Here is a 17,559-nt window from a genome sequence, read left to right on the forward strand (position 1 = left end):
GCATCTGATGGTGTCAAGCAAACGCGAGAGATGTCACTTAGTGGATCCCTTTTCTTTTGTAAAGCGTAAAATCAGGAACCATTTCATCAATTACATCATAACTTTAATGGCAATTCATGGGAAACTCACAGATGTTATCTCTGGAGCAACTGATGTATGTTTGTTAGTAAATCTGTAATGATTATGATGCGATCACTTTAGTGACTACTCATTTCAATTTGTTAAGTTTAGAAATAAAAAACGAATGAAATAAAACTGATTTTCTCGTTTCTGAATCTACTCAAGCAAGTCCCTCTTACTCATTTGTTCAAATGAAACACGATGGGTTTCTTAATTTGAGTAAGACTATTCCATGAGAGGTCCAAGGGCTTGTTTGTACACTCGCTGAATTTGTCGAGGTCTTTATTATGTCTTATAATTACTGCTGTGAAGTAAATCCAGTTTGCTAATTGCTGCAATTTCGTCAAAACAGAGACCCTGAGAATTAAACATATTTGAAATCTATTTTTTTTTTCATATACTATGCTTCTCTTGTTTTCGCCTACGCTCCATTCTGAATTGATTCTGCTATGACGCAGAAAACGAGTAGATAAAAGTCGATATCACAAGTAAACCCAGAAAGTCAGTATTTCCCAGTCACGCAGCAAGTATGGTCGCCTTACCACCACGTAGTGTTGGACTTGTTGTAGTCGAATCATCGACATCTGCACTTCTAGTACTATCGGCTATCCTCGGCAATTCACTGCTTCTCGTTTCTTTGTACAGAAAGCCTCGTTTGAAGAGTTCAACTGGCATTTTGATCGCAGCTTTGGCGATGACTGATCTACTCAACGCTTTCATTCCCGGAGCCCTATTCTGGTCCTCTCTTACGAAAGGAAAGATGTCTCTTAATAATTTTAGTTGCCAGATTAGTGGCTTCTTCATGCACTTTTTGACTTATGCATCCATGACGACTATGGCTCTAACGGCCATCAATCGATACGTTTGTGTTTTGAAGCCCAACGTGTCTAAAAAAGCTTTCAGCTATCACCGATCGATGCTGTATATTGCTTGCCTGTGGGTATTTGTAGCAGTGGTTGTCTTTCTTCCTATAGTGTCTGGTTCCTCCACATTTGCTTCCAACCCCGTCATGGCCGCGTGTGCAATGAAATTTACCACAAGAAACGCAGAGATTGGCTACACGTTCTTCATCGTGGCTTTTTTTGTGGTTTGCTGCTTGATAATCATATCGGTGTGCTACTTTCGCGTTTCCCGATTCATCCGCCATCACAACATCAACACCACCTCGCAGCTGTCAATGCAAGAGATCAACTTGACCAAGGCGTTGTTCGTTCTCGTGTTTACATTTGCGGCGTTATGGATACCTGCTTTCTTGATGGTTGTCCTGAGCCGTCTGGTGCTGAAGGCGAAACTTCCCCGTCAGTTCGTTCTGGTCGTGCCTTATGTCATACACTTGAGCAGCGCTTTAAATCCGTGGATATACGGTGTCATGTGTCCAGTTGTTCGTAACAAGATGAAGAAGACTCTTTTTGTATGGAAGGGGCGTGGCTCAACCGTCTCTGTCGGACCTGAAATAACTGTCGCTCGCTCCTTGGAACCAGCCCGACCAACAAGTGAAATTACTACCCACGTGAGTGTTTTGCCAAACGTGACTTCCTAACAAGCTGCAGAAATAACCAGATTCATGCACAAAGGAAACTATAGCGAGGAACAATTTGCAAGCCCCAGAAGTCGGAGAATGCACTTTTTGAAAAACTATCCTGGCTTAGTATTTTAAAGTACTTTCTCTATTTTTGTGTGCTTACTGATCATGACTCTTTCACTTTTTCGTTCTTTTCTCCGGCTTTTAATAACTATTTATGATGTGTATGACACACCTGTTATTCAAGGTACCGTACTCTGGTTTACACAGGTCATGTACGCAAATATAATATTGCTCTTAAGGAATGTATCGTAATATACTATAAGTCAGTCAGTCAGTCCGTGGGACTTTACTCAGTCAGTCAGTCAGTCAGTCAATTAATTAGTTAGTTGGTTAGTATAGAAGAAAGATAGAAAGAAAGAAAGAGAGAGAGAAAGAGAGAAAGAAAGAAAGTAATAAACAGATTCAGCCAAACGTATGAACAGATTTCATTAAAACAACAGCACACAAACAAACAAACCCGAGGAATCTATCTAAACACAATATAAATATAATTGCCTCTGAGTATCAAATAGCAAATCAGGTCTCAAGGAAGGATGGCCGAATGAAAGGTGATAGGGCCATTTATACGAGAAAAATAAGCCGCGGCCTATGGTTCACGGCTTATTCGTGCCTTGCTTTTGTGTCGGTTGTTATAGCAATCGCGGAATTGCGCGAGCTGTCGCGCGAGCTCGGGAAAAGTTTGCCTTTCTCTAGCCCTGGCCTACTCTCTTTCGCGATCTTCTTGGCTACTTCTCGCCTGTTAATTCTTGCTCTCTGCCGTTTTCTTTTACGTTCTGCTTCATTTAAAAAAATGCATCCAAGCATTTCACCAAACCAAATAAAATGAACAAACAAAACAAGGAAATCCCCATACTTCGTTAACACAATATGCAATTCACCACGTTCGCCGGCTTCAAATATTCTCTTAGCAAATCCTGTTCGTTTTCAAAGTTAAATGGTTTCTGGACTTTTGTTGGTTTGCAACAGGTGTAGCAGTCTACGAAGCGGTTGTCGCTACTAACACAAAGAAAACTTCACTTCAGTATGAATATTCCAGGCAGAAACTTCCAGCAAAAGTTGTGAAAACTGAACTGAATTAGTTTGCCGCCATTCTTATATTTTTGCCTTCGCTCTCTATTCCTAACAATGTTCGCTTTGCGTCGCTCCTCGCTTACATTTCGCTCCCTTTCTCTAACCCTCGCTCGCTCTGCTTCACGGCATCACTCAGTATTATTTCGTTTCCTTTATCTAGCCCTCACTCTCTCTACTTCATGGAATTGTTTAGTACTGTTTCACCTCCTTTCACATTCTCGTCCCCAGAGGCCGCGCTCCTTTTGGTCAGCACCAAGAATCGCGACCTCTGGCCGCTTCCAACACCGGAAGTGCGCGAAAGAAATCAGGTAAGTTCGTGGTTCAGAACAAAGAAATATTAGACCTTGCTGAGAAACTGGGAATCGTTGAAGCTATTCCCAGAAAGACAAGCATACAGAGGAATCGCTCAAACATTCCCAGTTCTAGTCAAATTGATCATTACAAAAAATCTGTGGCTATTCCCCTTCTTGATTCCCTGATTAGTCAAATGCAAGACCGATTTTCTGACGAGGATCGCCACGCCCATCACTTGCTATATCTAGTACCCTCAATCATAGTTAAAAACACCCTGGAGCTATCTGAAGCAACAGAAGGCATGCTGTTCTGGGAGAATGACCTTCCATTTCCCAAATCCCTTGGGAATGAGCTGCGAAGATGGCAAACAATGTGGCAGTCAGCAGAGAAGGAACTTCCAAGCAATCTTCTATTAGCACTTGGCGCGTGTGACGAGGATGCTTTTCCAAACATCCATCGTCTTCTTCTCATTGCGTGCACCCTACCAATCAGTAGTGCGGAAGCTGAGCGGTCCCTTTCGCTCATGAAACGGATCAAAACCTACACCAGATCAACGATGTCTGAAGAGCGCTTTTCAGATCTCGCTGTTATTGCTATGCATTACCCTGAGAGATTCGAGGTAGACGAGATATGCGAGGCCTTTTGTAAAAGCTCATCCTAGAAGACTATTTCAGGCTACGTTGTTTGATTAATGAGGTATGTAGAGAAACGACAAATAACTATTGATGATACTGCTGTCCCTTTCAATCATGCATTATTATTTTGGGGTTCCTGGCTGAGAAATAAGATAAATTCCAGATTTTATATCATGCTTTCACAACTCTTTTGAAGTCTCGGGAATGCTGCAAAAGGCGTTTTAGAGGGAAAAATCGGAAACATTATTTTTTGGGGATAGGGGTATGGCTCCGGACCCCTTAAGAGCTCGTGCCAGAGGTACGGGGCCGTAACTCGCCTTCCACGTTAAAGGTTACTACAATAGTGTTCAACCCCCCCTTTCAGAAATTCCTGGATCCGCCCCTGAAGTGTCGGATTACAAGTCTCGATGTAATACTACCGGATCAAATTGCCGAGTATTCGTTGTTTTACTGGGCCCGTACAACCGCTCGACAATGTTTTGACGAAATTTCATGATCAATAACAGGACAGACGCATGAAAAACTGACCTCAATTTGTTTAAAATACACAGTTTCAATCTAAATTGAATAAAAGAAAATAGAAACAAGAAAACGGATTTCAGTAATAAACAGAGGAATTGGGCCACATGTACGGGATATAAAATGTATTGTACATAAACTGTGTTCAGGACTGAGCTGTGCTCCGTTTCGATGTACAGTGGAACCCCGTTAATACGGTCACCAACGGGCCATGAAAACTTCGCATGAATCGGAAGTCAATATAACTTTGGTATGCTATTGATAGCATCGTTACCTTCGATTAACCATACAGAATTATCCAATATTTGAAAAATGAAAAACTGAAAAAACTAACAAATGTAAACTCAACAAAGAACTTGCCACTCGCAAAGAAGTTGACAAAAATTGTGTAAAAGTGGTGTAGTGCATCTTTCTTCAAGAAAATTCAAGCGTATGTGAAGCGAGAATTATTTAGCCTACCTTGCAGGCCAGCCATCTTGGACGCGTTCCTCGCTTCGCGATCAGAAGACAATTAAAAAAGAGTTGAATATTTCAAAGACAGGAATTCTTCTTTGGCTTTTTGTGAAGCCAACAGTTACAATATTGTTCACTTCGTGATCTTTTGTACCACCTCGAAGAAAAACTCGCACGCGACGGTATGGTTACCCTCTCTGTATAGGAGGGAGAGAAGTGTGTCGACTATACTCTAGCCTGATTCTCAGACGTCCAAGGTCGTTCGCGGCCCCTTCGCCTCCCCTCTCAACGGGAGAAGGAGAGATGGGACTGGGAAGCGAAGGGGCCGCGAACGACCTCGGACGTCTGAGAATCAGGCTAACGATACTCTCGCTAGAATGCCTAACATCGATGCTGCTGCTGACTTTTTGACTACACTGAATGGTCATATCCGAGCCTGAAGTTTACAATGGAACTTCCTGCTGATAATATGATCCCAAACAGAACTTTGAAACCCGTGTTTACAGAAAGCCGACAAACACTGGTCTACTCTTGTATTTTCAAAGCCATGTAGACAAACGTTGCAAAACCGGTTTATTGAAGACCATGTTGGACTTACATCGCGCCTATGCCCTATCATCTACTACAGAAGCCTTTTTGAGGATTGTGTCAAGTTACGCTCTATATTCTCCCGACTTGATTATCCAATTGGCCTCATAAATTCCACCATTGATATGTTTATTCAAAATATTGCATCTAAGCCAGAAAAGAAAACCGATGATGGCAACACGATCAGAATAGTTCTCCCCTTCAAAGATCAGATAACTGCTAATGCAGTCCGTAGGCAATTACGTGATCTCAGCAATAAGATTGCCGTCACTTTACAGCCAATTTTTGTGAGCAAAAAATTGAAGCAAGATCTTAAGCCAAAAGAAAGCCAGCATTGCGTTGTTTATAAATTTGCACGTGATCTGTGTGATGCAGATTATGCTGGTTATATAACCCGACACCTTCATCAACGCATTGCCGAACACAAGTATTCCGGCGGCTATCGGTAAACACCTTTTAGAAGTGCACGGTGACAAAACCGTCTTAATGCATGAGGGCCACTTTCGTGTTCTCAAGAAGTGCCACGGGAAATTTCACTGCCTCGTTTAAGTAATGCTATTCATCAAAGAACTGAGGCCTAGCCTTAACACTCAGAATGACTCTATCAGTGCTAAACTCTTTGTTTAACTTGTAGCATATTTTTTATGTTACCTTTCTTTTTAATGAACTATTGTTTCTCTTGTATTTAAAGAGTAGTCATACTGCTTTTTTACTTGATAATGACGTCCGAGAACGTCGAAACGTCGTGCATTTTTTTAACCGTTTTTAAAAATTTCTTAAATGTTTTTAAGAAAAGTTTTTTCGCAGTAAATTGTTTCCAACCAAACAAAAAAGACGAATGAGAAAATCCGCATTTTTGCGCGATTGTTGAGTTAATTTTGTGTCCCTGTTTATGTTACATTATTTACAATGAATAGCCAAATAAACCTATAGTTTCATTGGCCGATTGTAATTGTTTATGTTCTTGTTAGATACATGACATCTGGGCAGCACTTCTTTAGGTATTAGGTGGGAGAAGAGCTATTTACCACGCTTAGTTCTACACCGAGCTACCGAGCTGCTGACGCCTGATGGGTATTTTTACCACATTGCATGGTGGGAATGCCACAGAAAGCCATCGAAGAATATAAAAGAAGAAACATTGAGAATATAGCGTCTAAAGATCACCGAAAACTTTCCCCTTTTCTTTTTTTCTACGGTAAGATTGGCAGCCTATTTTGCCTTAAGGCTTTAATTAGGTGTCTTTAAAACTGTACAAGTGTGTCGAGGTCCGGATAATGGCTAGAAAAAAGGGACATGAAGTGATGGCGTGATCATTGTCTTTGTTTGGCGTTTTCCTTCCTTGCAGGTTTCCTTCAACGACGCGTTTTAGTAGATTAGTGAAAAGTTACAAAAGTGGACGGACGCGGGGCAAAATCTTTGGAGTTTTCCGGAGTCAGGGAGGTTGTACCTGCATCGCTGCCATTACAAGAGCCAAACCAAGTTCATTCGCAGCAAGCTTTTCAACGATGGGTCCCTCCACAGATCAACCGACTTCAATATCGTAATGATGAAGCGGTTTTTCGACGGGTCCGAGGGTAATAATGCCTTCCTCTTGTTTTTATCAATTTTTTGCAGATTTGCCGATGATCCTGGTTGCTTCTTTTCTTAAAATAGAGTATTTAGCACCTGGGTTTCGAACCATTTTAGTTGAAATAGTTGGGCAGGTAACGACAGAAATGCCAACTGTCAGGAAGATTACCGTTGGACTGATTGTAGACAAGCTCGCTCCTTGAAAAAGCCTTGAAAATATAGCATCACTTGGAGCATTGACGAATTTTATTGTACCACTATTAAAAGTATTTGTTTTTGTTTTATGAAATATTATATTTGGTAAGTTTTAACTTCATCTTCACCTTAGAAAATGGTATTAAGCTTATATTTTCTTTATTAAACCCAGTGGCCCTTATTTTAAAACATTAGTTCTTCCTTAATAAGCCCTCTCCTGTGGATATACTGTGTGATAAAAGTAATTCCTGTTTTTTTTATCCATGGGTTTTACTGTTTCGTGGTACTTTCTTCCTACCAATCAATTTGCAGCCAGTTGAATTTTTCATGCAAGGGAAGAACTGTGGAAATTATATTGATTGGAATATTTATGTGAAATGAAATACTCTGGAAACGTGAATTATTCTTTACAGTTGTGGGGTATAACAAAACATATTATGATTGGTCCTATGCCACCAGAACCAGTGCATTTTATTTCCCAGAGTCAAGCAGTATTTTCTTTTTTTGGTTTAGAGGTTAACTCAAGTGGGAAAACAAAATTTTCTTTTCACTTTGAAGCAATGATAATAATAATATTGACTAGAAATTTTATGCTAATGGTTAAATGTTCCTGTTTTCATAGGATCCTCAATAAATTAACTCCGGATAAATTTGAAAAACTCTGTCATGAACTGCTTGGTGTTGGTATTGAGACCAAATATATACTGAAAGGGGTAATACTGTTGGTGAGTTGAACATGATGACTTGCTTGTAAAATGGAAAAGATTAAGCTTCATTTAGTTTTAGATTTAGGAGACTTTTCCTGTTGGAAGCAATAAATATTAACACACATGAAGGCTTTTAGGTAAAAAAAAATTTCTCTCAATAGCTGACCAATATCATAAGTGAGCAATTTTGAGCCTTTTGAGCCTTTTGATTCATTCCCAGACTGATGGACACGAATAATACGTTATATATTGTTATGGCCATCAGTTCGGGAACGAATATTATAGAAAATACTTAATAAGGTTTTTTATGTAGAAAAGTTGTCCAATTTATATATCTTCATTTGAAATCTTTTGATAAGGGGGAAAGGCTTTTAAAATACCATAATTCTAATTTATACAGAAGAATTCTTTCAGTCTTTGTTCTGACTCATTTCACTTCTCTTCATGAAGGTTTTTGAAAAAGCTCTCGATGAACCAAAGTACAGTTCTATGTACGCCCAGCTGTGTCTGCGGCTTAGTGAAGAGGCACCAAATTTTGATGATCCTGGAAAGACTGGCAACTCAGTGAGTAAATCTAAAGAATAATTTAATATATTAAGTGCTTATTTTAGTGCTTATTTACTTTCTAATTGAGGTTGGGTGTTATAACTGGAGATAACTAAACATAAATTACATTTGACTGAAAGAAGTGATGTAACCTTTGGCTTTAACAAGAACAAAGCCCTTTTGACAGAGGGTGGGAAGAATTTGACATAAATTTCAGATTTGTTTATCATCATTTCAATACTATTATGGACAATTAAAAATACAGTAGGTGTAATATTGTTAGTGACTAGTACTTTTGTGTCACACTTCTGATTGATGTCAATTCTGCTTTAAAGACATTCAGACGTTTGCTGCTTAAACAGTGTGAAGAAGAATTCAACAATAGAACTAAAGCTAGTCAAGGTATTTTTATTTTGTCTTCTTTACTAATAAAGTTCTGTTTAATAGGCAGGGTATCAAATGCCCCTGCAAAATATTCATGTCTCACAGAAGTCAGATTGCTTGGTTCTTTCCGTCTTGCATTTGCTCATAAGGCTGAGTCTGGAGTTCTTGTCCAAAGCTGAGAAAGTCATGGACTTGCATTTCAGTTATATGAAGTCTTGTTGTCTTGCAGTCTGTGACCCCTAAAACATACAGTTTAGCTAGCACTATTTTACAAGCTGAGTAATTATCTATAGTAGAACTTTGGCAAAAGTAGAAAGTATTATTGTCTATAATGATAAATGTGTACTCCAACTTGCATTTTAAAGTTGTCACGGACTTGGAGTACAGTTATATTAAGTCTTGCTGTCTTGCAGTCTGTGATCCCTAAACCATATCGTTTAGCTAGCACTATTTTACAAGCTGAGTGATTATCTACAGTAGAACTTTGGCAGTAGTAGAAAGTATTATTGTCTATGATGATAAATGTGTACTCCAACTTGCATTTTAAAGTTGTCACGGACTTGGAGTACAGTTATATTAAGTCTTGCTGTCTTGCAGTCTGTGATCCCTAAACCATATCGTTTAGCTAGCACTATTTTACAAGCTGAGTGATTATCTACAGTAGAACTTTGGCAGTAGTAGAAAGTATTATTGTCTATGATGATAAATGTGTACTCCAACTTGCATTTTAAAGTTGTCACGGACTTGGAGTACAGTTATATTAAGTCTTGCTGTCTTGCAGTCTGTGATCCCTAAACCATATCGTTTAGCTAGCACTATTTTACAAGCTGAGTGATTATCTACAGTAGAACTTTGGCAGTAGTAGAAAGTATTATTGTCTATGATGATAAATGTGTACTCCAACTTGCATTTTAAAGTTGTCACGGACTTGGAGTACAGTTATATTAAGTCTTGCTGTCTTGCAGTCTGTGATCCCTAAAACATATCGTTTAGCTAGCACTATTTTACAAGCTGAGTGATTATCTACAGTAGAACTTTGGCAGCAGTAGAAAGTATTATTGTCTATAATGATAATTGTGTACTCCAACTTGTATTTTTAAGCTTTTGATACGAAGGATGGTCCACTTACACCGGAAGAGGAGGAACAGCGGTCTAATACCAAACGAAAAGTGTTGGGAAACATACGTTTCATTGGTAGGTGCCACTAGATTAACATTATTTTGAAGAATGTGTCAGAGGTTTTCACCAGACGACAATTGTTTGGTACTACACACTGTAGTGATATCTTCCATGTGGTTTATGATTATCCTTGGGGATTTTTTTGGCAGAATATACACACAGGTCTCTGATGATGTTATACTACAAATTACATGACTTTTATTGCTCTTGTTGTTGTTCGTTTTCCAGGTGAACTTGCTAAGTATGACATGTTGCATGAGGCCATTGTACACAAGTGCATCAAGCAGGTGAATGTGTTAAATATGAAAATTAACTACATCAAAAACATGTAACTTGCAAATTTTTATCGTAAGAAAAAAAAATTTAGTTCAAGAAGCCATAGCTCTGTCTACACCTTGCCATGTTTATTGTTTCTGTGTAATTTCAAATATTAAGGTAAATTCCATCTTTAGTTCTAAGGATGATATAATGTAATTTGTATTCTGGATTGCCACGTGTCTATTAATGGCACATCAAGTAGTTTTGAGAATTGATTGATTCACAATAACATATTTCAGTTTGATTCTCTTTATTCTGATAACCTGTTGTTAGGAAACAGACAATAATATTGTAAGGAGATCTTATTTGCTGATCGCTCTCATGAAAAGTGCTTTTTTCTTGCTGCAGCTGCTGGACAAAAAGAAGCGTGCAACCGTGGCAGACATGTCAGAATCCATGGAGTGTTTGTGCTACTTGATGCGAACCGTGGGGCCAAAACTGGATATTCCCAAAGCTAAGGTTTAAGTTGACATTATTTGCTCCTCCTGTAACTTTGACTAATTTATACTGTATTTTTGAGCACTGGTCAGTAGCTGTCTATGGTAGTCATGCATTCCAGGCTTGCTAAAGCTGGGATTCACAGGGACATCACATTCTTTATGTTATGCAATTATTCTTTATGTTCATGAAATGTGGTTTTCTGTTTAGCCGGCTTTTGCTGACTAGGACATTCCAAGCAAAATATTCTCCTTAGTCATGGTGTGTGGTTCATTTAAGTTGCCATATTTGAATTTTTTTCATTTTTTTATTGCAGCCCTTGATGGATCAGTACTTTGAGCGAATCCAGCAGCTCTTAGGTCGCAGCGACTTCCCAGTGCGTATCAGGTTCATGATTGAAGATGTCATAGACCTTCGAAATGCTAAGGTACTGTAGCTCTGAATGCATGTAACACTGAAGTGCATAACTGACTACTCTTGGTCAATGAGACCCAACCGATACCTCCTGTTAGTGGGTAACAACTCCATTTCATACTCATTAGTCACTGCCCCCCCTCCCCTCCCCCCCACACATTCGTAATTCAATAAGTTTAGTACATGAATGTGAAATCCTCTCCTAAGCCGGCAGTTATGCTTTTCTCAAGGTTGTCTGCTTGCAAAGGGCTTAACACCATCTTGTGCTTGCCATTGAGAGTTTATTTCCTTGCATGCAAAACCAATAATTTACAGTGTCTGTAAGAGTTTTCTGTGTTTGTTTGTTTGTTTGGTTGTAGTATGAAGTCATTAATCCAACAATGTTTTCTGGTAAACTTTGCATACAGTGTTCATGTTAGTCATCAGAATTTTTTCTCGAATCCTGTGAAGTTTAATTTATTTTCTATACTTTGCATGTATAGTGGGTTCCACGGAAGTCTGCTCATGAGGTAGGACCCAAGGTGATTCAGCAGATACGGCAAGAGGCTTGGCAGGTAAAGCACTGCATTCTCATGTCTGCGTCAAGCAATTCAACTTGCGCATTTTATATCAGTTTTCTGTTTGGTCATTGTCAGCCTTGCAGATCTACCATTCCATGAGCTTATTGTGCCTCATTGCCTCTAGCTAGTTTCACTGCTTTCAAGAGAATTCTTAATTGATAGTTTTCTGTGAGTTTTGAACTCATCAATCTTAATCAAGGTCAATTCATCCTGCAACAGTACATGTTAACATGGTTTGGAGTTCCATGTCACACACAAGCATTGTTGCTAGCCTCCTGAGAAAGGGATGGCAAGTCTACTGATATCAACCCCTAGCTCCTTTCTCACTCAAAATGTTATTTTATTTGTAAAACATATTAATTTTTAGGAGCTGAGAACTGAGGACAATAAAGCTGGGAATTTGATGAATTTCATGTGAACAAAATGTCAGTAGTTACTTGTCAGCTCATGCAGTGTTTTGCTTACCACAGGGTCATGGTGGTCGACCTGGTTATTCTGTGCCTGCCCATGGTCACATGCCAAGAAACACCCCACCACATGCTCACGGCAACTGGATGAATCGTGCTATGGGAGGAGGTAGCAGGATGTCAGAGCCCCCTCAGAGCCGCGGAATGAATGATGTATTTGTCACAGACAATGGCTTCCGTCCCTCAGGTCCACGGTTTGATGACTTTGGTCCAGGTGGAATGCCATCCGACAGGGCTGGGTTTGGCTTAAGGTAACTGAAGGCAATGTGCTTAAATCAAGTCCACTCACAGCAAGTGTTCACCTTGAACATGAGTCTTTTAAACGGAGTTTAACTGCTTATCATCAAATGCAAAGTTGTTTTAAGCCCTTCAATTGATGTTTTCTTAATGATAAGATAGAATGTTCACCAAATTTTCAGAGGTTTTATGAAGTAAATATTTGGTAATTAGGAAAGACATTTAATATTTCAAACCAGACACGAATTGTGTAAAATTAATGCATTTTCCAGCAGATATGATGATGATGATTTCAGTCAGTTTGCTCCTCGAGACCCCTGGGCTGATCTGTCAACAAAGCATAGCACCATGCCATCCAATTCTATGATGCCAAAACCAGCTGGAGGTAATAATTGTCTTTTTCTTCATTGTGTAACCTTTGCTAGGGTGGAGTGTATCCATTGTTGACCATTGTTTTAAGTGAAATAAACTACAGAGTTAAAAAGGGAATCAATGAGAGAAGGGAAATTAAGCAGGGCATCCTTGAGGACATTTAACTGGGAAAATGTGATTGACTAATATTTTTCTCAACCCTGTTAATGTGACTTTTTTGATGAACAGGTGCAGGATGGAGACCAACATCGAGACAAAATCACATCAGTTCAGATGGTGAGGTATGATATCCAAATTACTAATGTAGCTACTGTAAAAGGTGCATTGAATTGGGGTAGATGCCATTCATAAAATGGGTACATACTCCACAAGATGAACACCTTCACCGCTGGCATTCTGCCTTTACTTCTTTTAACTCACTGCTGTGCATGCTATGAACCAAGCACAGATGAAGCGTTCTTGTTTGCTATTATTTCAGATGGCATTGTTAAGGATACATTTGTACTAGCATTGTATTGTTGTTTAGATAAGTTTGAGGCCAGCAAGGGATTCAATGGCTGCTTCTCAAAGGCCTGGTTTTACTGGCAGATCTCAAACTCCACCAGCTCAAAAACCACTGGTAAGAACATTTTTCTGTTAAACACTTCTCTCACTTGAAACAGACTCTTGTCTTGGCATCAGTTTTGTTGAGCATATTTTTTTTTTACCTATTAGTATTCATTCATGCATTGTTTCATCGCTAATTTATTCATTATTTCATTGCTAATATTATTTATGTGTTTTTATTAGTAATTATGTAATGTTTTATTGATAATTTATAAGTTCTTTAATTGGTAATTTATGCATGCTTTCATTGATAATTTATGCATTCTTTCATTCGTAATTTATGCACTGTTTCAGGATCCTTTAAACAGAGCTGCTGCTCCACCCATAATGGAGAAGGCAAAGAAACCAAATAAGCAGCAGGCAGCTTCTACAGCTGACCTCTACAAGCAAGTGGTGAGCAGCAGCTTCATTACCATGTTATTAAACTCTCATAATAATTACGAGCCTTTGTACTTCTCCTCAATTTGTATATGTACACTTCGGCTAATGATTTCTTGCTGAATTTGGCCTGGGCAACATCTCCAGTTCATGATGTATGTCTTCCTGTTCCAAACCATGTCGAAGGGGGGTCTGAATACCTGCTGAGGCGGCAAATACTTAAACATTTACTTTGCTTTTCAGTGCTAACTAAATAACATAAGATTCCTGATCTTCCACTAAAAGCTAGAGTCTCGGCATTTTGTAGATGTACAGCCGTAACAATTCCCAAGCTTATCTAGTTGCGATGAGTTTAATGTTTTCATTTGTACAGGAGAACATTGTTGCTAATTTCTTGGAGGCCAAGGACATTGACGTAGCAACAAAGGCTGTAAAGGACATCAAAGGCCCAAGGTATGTAGCTGGGTGTGTCTTTAATAACCTCATGCCATTTGAAAAATAATATATGTTCTAAGTTTTGAATCTGCAAAGCTTGAACCAAGAACAGCTTAATTTTACATTTTACACTTGTTTGTACTGCCTCCATGTAAATTCTGATCTTTTGTGAAATTAATGATGCGTTTTTAGCAAGTCTTATGAACATTTATAACAAGTTGTTTTTGTTTGTAACTTTAGGTACCTGACAAGTCTTGTGAGTCAGTTGCTGACAGCAATTCTTGATACGGAGGATGGTGAATGTTTCAACAAGTTGTTTGTTTCCTTGCACAAGTCACAGTTGTTGACATCAGATGTCTTGATCAAGGTGAGTTGCCTGTTGACTTGTTCTGTGACATTGTATGATTTGAGCTTGGGTTTTCCTTCAGGTGATGGTTGACAAGACATCAGGTCCCAGATTTGCTGTTAAAGATGCTAGAAACCATGAGCAGGGCTGTCTTTAAGTTTTGACTCACCTGTAGACTTGTTCCCCATGCCTGTAGCAAACTTGCCCCTCTGTGGGTGAATTGCACCTGTCCAATTGTAGTATCAAGGGCCAATCAATCATACTTGGCCATAACAAGCGTTACGGGTTATGGCCCTTAATGACAACCCTGATGAGGTCATTTCTGCATATTGAATGTGTAATTACTACTGCTTAGTGTCAGGGGCAGATCTAGAGGGAGGGTGCATGGGATGTGCAGCCCCCCCCCCCCCCCCTCCCCTGAGATGAAGTCCTCTTCTTGGTATTTGCTTTCAAACTTTGTTTACCCCACCAGTCAGTTATGCCATTCCTTAATGGTGCACCCCCTTCTGAGAAAAATCCTGGATCCTCCCCTGGGTGTTGATTTGCCAGAAAGTAAGCAGATTGTGACAGTTTCAACAGTGTCAGTAACTTTCACTGAACTCAACTAGCAACTAATGTGCTTTTGAAGGAAATTGTCTTGTTGTGCAGTTTGCTTGTACTGATGTTTTGTAATGTGCATACTGAGTAGTGTACATGTATTTGTCGAATAACATTGGTTGTCTGTTTAACAGGGAGTCTCTGGTGTCTTGGAACAGCATCATGACACAGAAGAATCTGAACTGAAAATCAAGAAACAAATGGCACAGTTCATGGCTAATGCTGTGACACAGGTAAATGTGTTGTCAACAGATAACTGACAAAACACATCTGAATGACTTTTTGGTTTCGAGGACTTAAAGCTTTTACAGCAAAACATAATGTACCATTTTAGTTTGGATGGCTTGTTGCCCCCTTTCAGGCCATGTGATGATACTCTTGAGAATTCATGCTTTCAAATTTTGAAATAGTTGCATGTGTATGAATGACTAATTTTTAGATTGATGAAAGACTAATTCTCTGGAGAATACCATGTGGTCTGCAATGGGAAAACAAACCACCCAAGCTCTAAAGCATTAATATTGCAATCTCAAGGTGTACAGCTTAAAATGATAACATGCAATGTTGACATTATTCAACCTTTGACAACAGGAAATGTTGAGTTTAATTGATGTGAGCTCTGTAGCAGAAAACGGGAATTTCTACCCAACTCTGTTGCTGTGTCTGAAGGAACTGGAGACCTTGAAGGGACAGGTGGGTATCCTTATATGTAATTTCTTCTTTTTATACTGCCAGTTGATTTTGCAAGGGTGGGCATATTCACATGTGTTTTTTCCACTTTGTGTGTTTGAATTGAATCATTTCTGGACAGTTCTTGTTGCTGTGAAGATTTAAAGTTTCTCCCAACAATAGTTGTTGTTACTGATCTGCCAAGATTAGCCAAATGCTACCAGTGGTCAGTTTTATGCTAATATTAATTTCTAGATGCAATTGAAATAAAGTGTTAAGTGTATTTCAAGTGCATTGTCAGACTGAAGAAAGATATTTCTGCCTATGATGCTGTAATTGTAGTTTCAAGTGCGAGTTTTGATGTCTTTGTCTGGTATATTTAGAAAGTGACAAAGAATTTTGTGCAGACTTATTAAAGTTTGTGGAGTATTAATTGTGGGAATTTCCCTTATCGTTTTGTCAGGAGTGGCTAATGAAAGAATTTACAGACAGCAAATTAGATCTGCTGTCTTCTATGCCAGGTTGGTAAAGTTCATAATGTTGTAGTGCTACCAATTTTGAATTTGCACCTATTCAGCCCAGAGAAACTTGTGTATTTTGTTGCGGAACCAATGCATACTAAGTGCTGTGTCTGTTATTTTTAGAATACTCTCTTACTAGTGATTTCGTTTTAAAGAACACTTTAAAGCGCAAGCGCAGAGAAATTGTTGTCAAGTGTTTTTGTTGATGCTACTTGCAAAGAAAATGAATTTTGTAAATTACTCTGGTTGTGTGACTAGTAGTGATAATGAACATAACAGACATTAATGTATTGTCAGCTAGTACTGGAATGTTTTCTTTGCCGCAGACATTATTGTACCATTTAACTTATTCTTTGTGTTTTGTTGGCAGAGGAAGACAGAACGAGTGAAAATTTCATGTCTATCCTGGAGAAACAGGTTTGTACTAGAAAATATGGAAAAATATGTATCTTATTAACCTAGCAGGAGGTTAGTACTGGAAGAATATCAACCCCACGTGCTCGAGGAAAGAGGTCAATATGGAACAGACTTCAGGGTTGCAAAAAAGATATATTTTTATATACCGGTGCTTAATGTGAACACTAAACTGGTGGTTATATTCCTTTGCTACTGTTTTGGAGTTTTAGCTCCATGCTGTTTTTAACCCAGTATTTAATCTTGTTTTCAGAACCTGGTATTCCTGTTCCCACTGCTTCATATTCAAGCTGATCTTTTCTCCAAGATCGAGGAAGATCCCAGCGTCACTGCAATCTACAAGTGGGTCAAGGTATGAAGACAGAAAATAGATATCATTCAATCTATGATACAAGTTTCAAACTGTGACCTCCAACAAATCAGTCACGACAGACCCTTTAGGACAGAACTACATGAGACATGAGGAGGTTAAACTGTAGACCATATATCAACTTGGCTCAATTGTGGTTCTAGCGGCCATTGGTGTCAGCGGGAGAGAAATTTGTTACTAGTATAATGGCAACGCTATTTTCCCTTTGATTATTTTCGTAGCTCTTAGAAGTACACTGACCTTCAGTTTAACGTTCTTAGTTGATACTGTTTTTACTTGTAGGACAATGTCGACTCTTCCTGGCACACCAATCCAGAGTTTATTAACGTACTCACCACTTGGTAAGTTGAAATCCTTGCTTGAAAAAATGGCGGTCTAACTAAAATCGTTCATTTATGAGGCAAAGTATGAATAGATTAGTAAAACACAAAAAAGCATGTTCAAGTACCCGGAAACTCAGAGGGGTGTAAGAATTTCGACACATTGAAAAAAGTCTTTTTCATACCAAATCACCATTTCATAGTAAGTATAATTCCATGGACAAGAACTTGTATTACGATGTAAGAAAG

At 38.9% G+C, this 17,559-nt stretch overlaps 2 protein-coding genes and 1 pseudogene across 3 annotated transcripts in view; all 3 read left to right on the forward strand.

Annotated features, from left to right (window-relative positions):
* The first annotated feature begins 510 nt into the window (after positions 1–510).
* On the forward strand, positions 511–2,161 carry LOC110058198 (melatonin receptor type 1A-like). The gene has a single exon (XM_020764791.2). It carries the CDS (start codon positions 650–652, stop codon positions 1,658–1,660), a length of 1,011 nt encoding a protein of 336 aa, XP_020620450.1. The 5' UTR covers positions 511–649; the 3' UTR covers positions 1,661–2,161.
* LOC149111619 (52 kDa repressor of the inhibitor of the protein kinase-like) lies at positions 1,811–3,805 on the forward strand (annotated as a pseudogene).
* Positions 3,806–6,352: 2,547 nt separating this feature from the next.
* LOC110058297 (eukaryotic translation initiation factor 4 gamma 2-like) overlaps positions 6,353–17,559 on the forward strand; it is a 13,809-nt gene continuing 2,602 nt past the window's right edge. The window contains exons 1-23 of one of the 2 annotated variants that reach the window (XM_089288797.1): positions 6,353–6,463; positions 6,614–6,842; positions 7,655–7,757; positions 8,190–8,303; positions 8,621–8,687; positions 9,771–9,863; positions 10,077–10,135; positions 10,515–10,625; positions 10,921–11,031; positions 11,501–11,572; positions 12,049–12,296; positions 12,555–12,667; positions 12,883–12,935; positions 13,181–13,273; positions 13,555–13,653; positions 14,012–14,091; positions 14,314–14,440; positions 15,151–15,249; positions 15,608–15,709; positions 16,149–16,206; positions 16,577–16,623; positions 16,874–16,972; positions 17,273–17,331. In XM_089288797.1, the coding sequence (XP_089144923.1) occupies positions 8,229–8,303; positions 8,621–8,687; positions 9,771–9,863; positions 10,077–10,135; positions 10,515–10,625; positions 10,921–11,031; positions 11,501–11,572; positions 12,049–12,296; positions 12,555–12,667; positions 12,883–12,935; positions 13,181–13,273; positions 13,555–13,653; positions 14,012–14,091; positions 14,314–14,440; positions 15,151–15,249; positions 15,608–15,709; positions 16,149–16,206; positions 16,577–16,623; positions 16,874–16,972; positions 17,273–17,331 (1,865 nt within the window). In that variant the 5' untranslated portion in view covers positions 6,353–6,463; positions 6,614–6,842; positions 7,655–7,757; positions 8,190–8,228. The remainder of the gene's footprint in view (positions 6,464–6,613; positions 6,843–7,654; positions 7,758–8,189; positions 8,304–8,620; positions 8,688–9,770; positions 9,864–10,076; positions 10,136–10,514; positions 10,626–10,920; positions 11,032–11,500; positions 11,573–12,048; positions 12,297–12,554; positions 12,668–12,882; positions 12,936–13,180; positions 13,274–13,554; positions 13,654–14,011; positions 14,092–14,313; positions 14,441–15,150; positions 15,250–15,607; positions 15,710–16,148; positions 16,207–16,576; positions 16,624–16,873; positions 16,973–17,272; positions 17,332–17,559) is intronic. The other variant, XM_020764929.2, reaches the window with a different exon arrangement.

This window comes from Orbicella faveolata, unplaced genomic scaffold (genome assembly GCF_042242905.1).
Source record: "Orbicella faveolata isolate gen_17 unplaced genomic scaffold, um_ofav_v1 contig_2, whole genome shotgun sequence".
NCBI lineage: Eukaryota > Metazoa > Cnidaria > Anthozoa > Scleractinia > Merulinidae > Orbicella > Orbicella faveolata.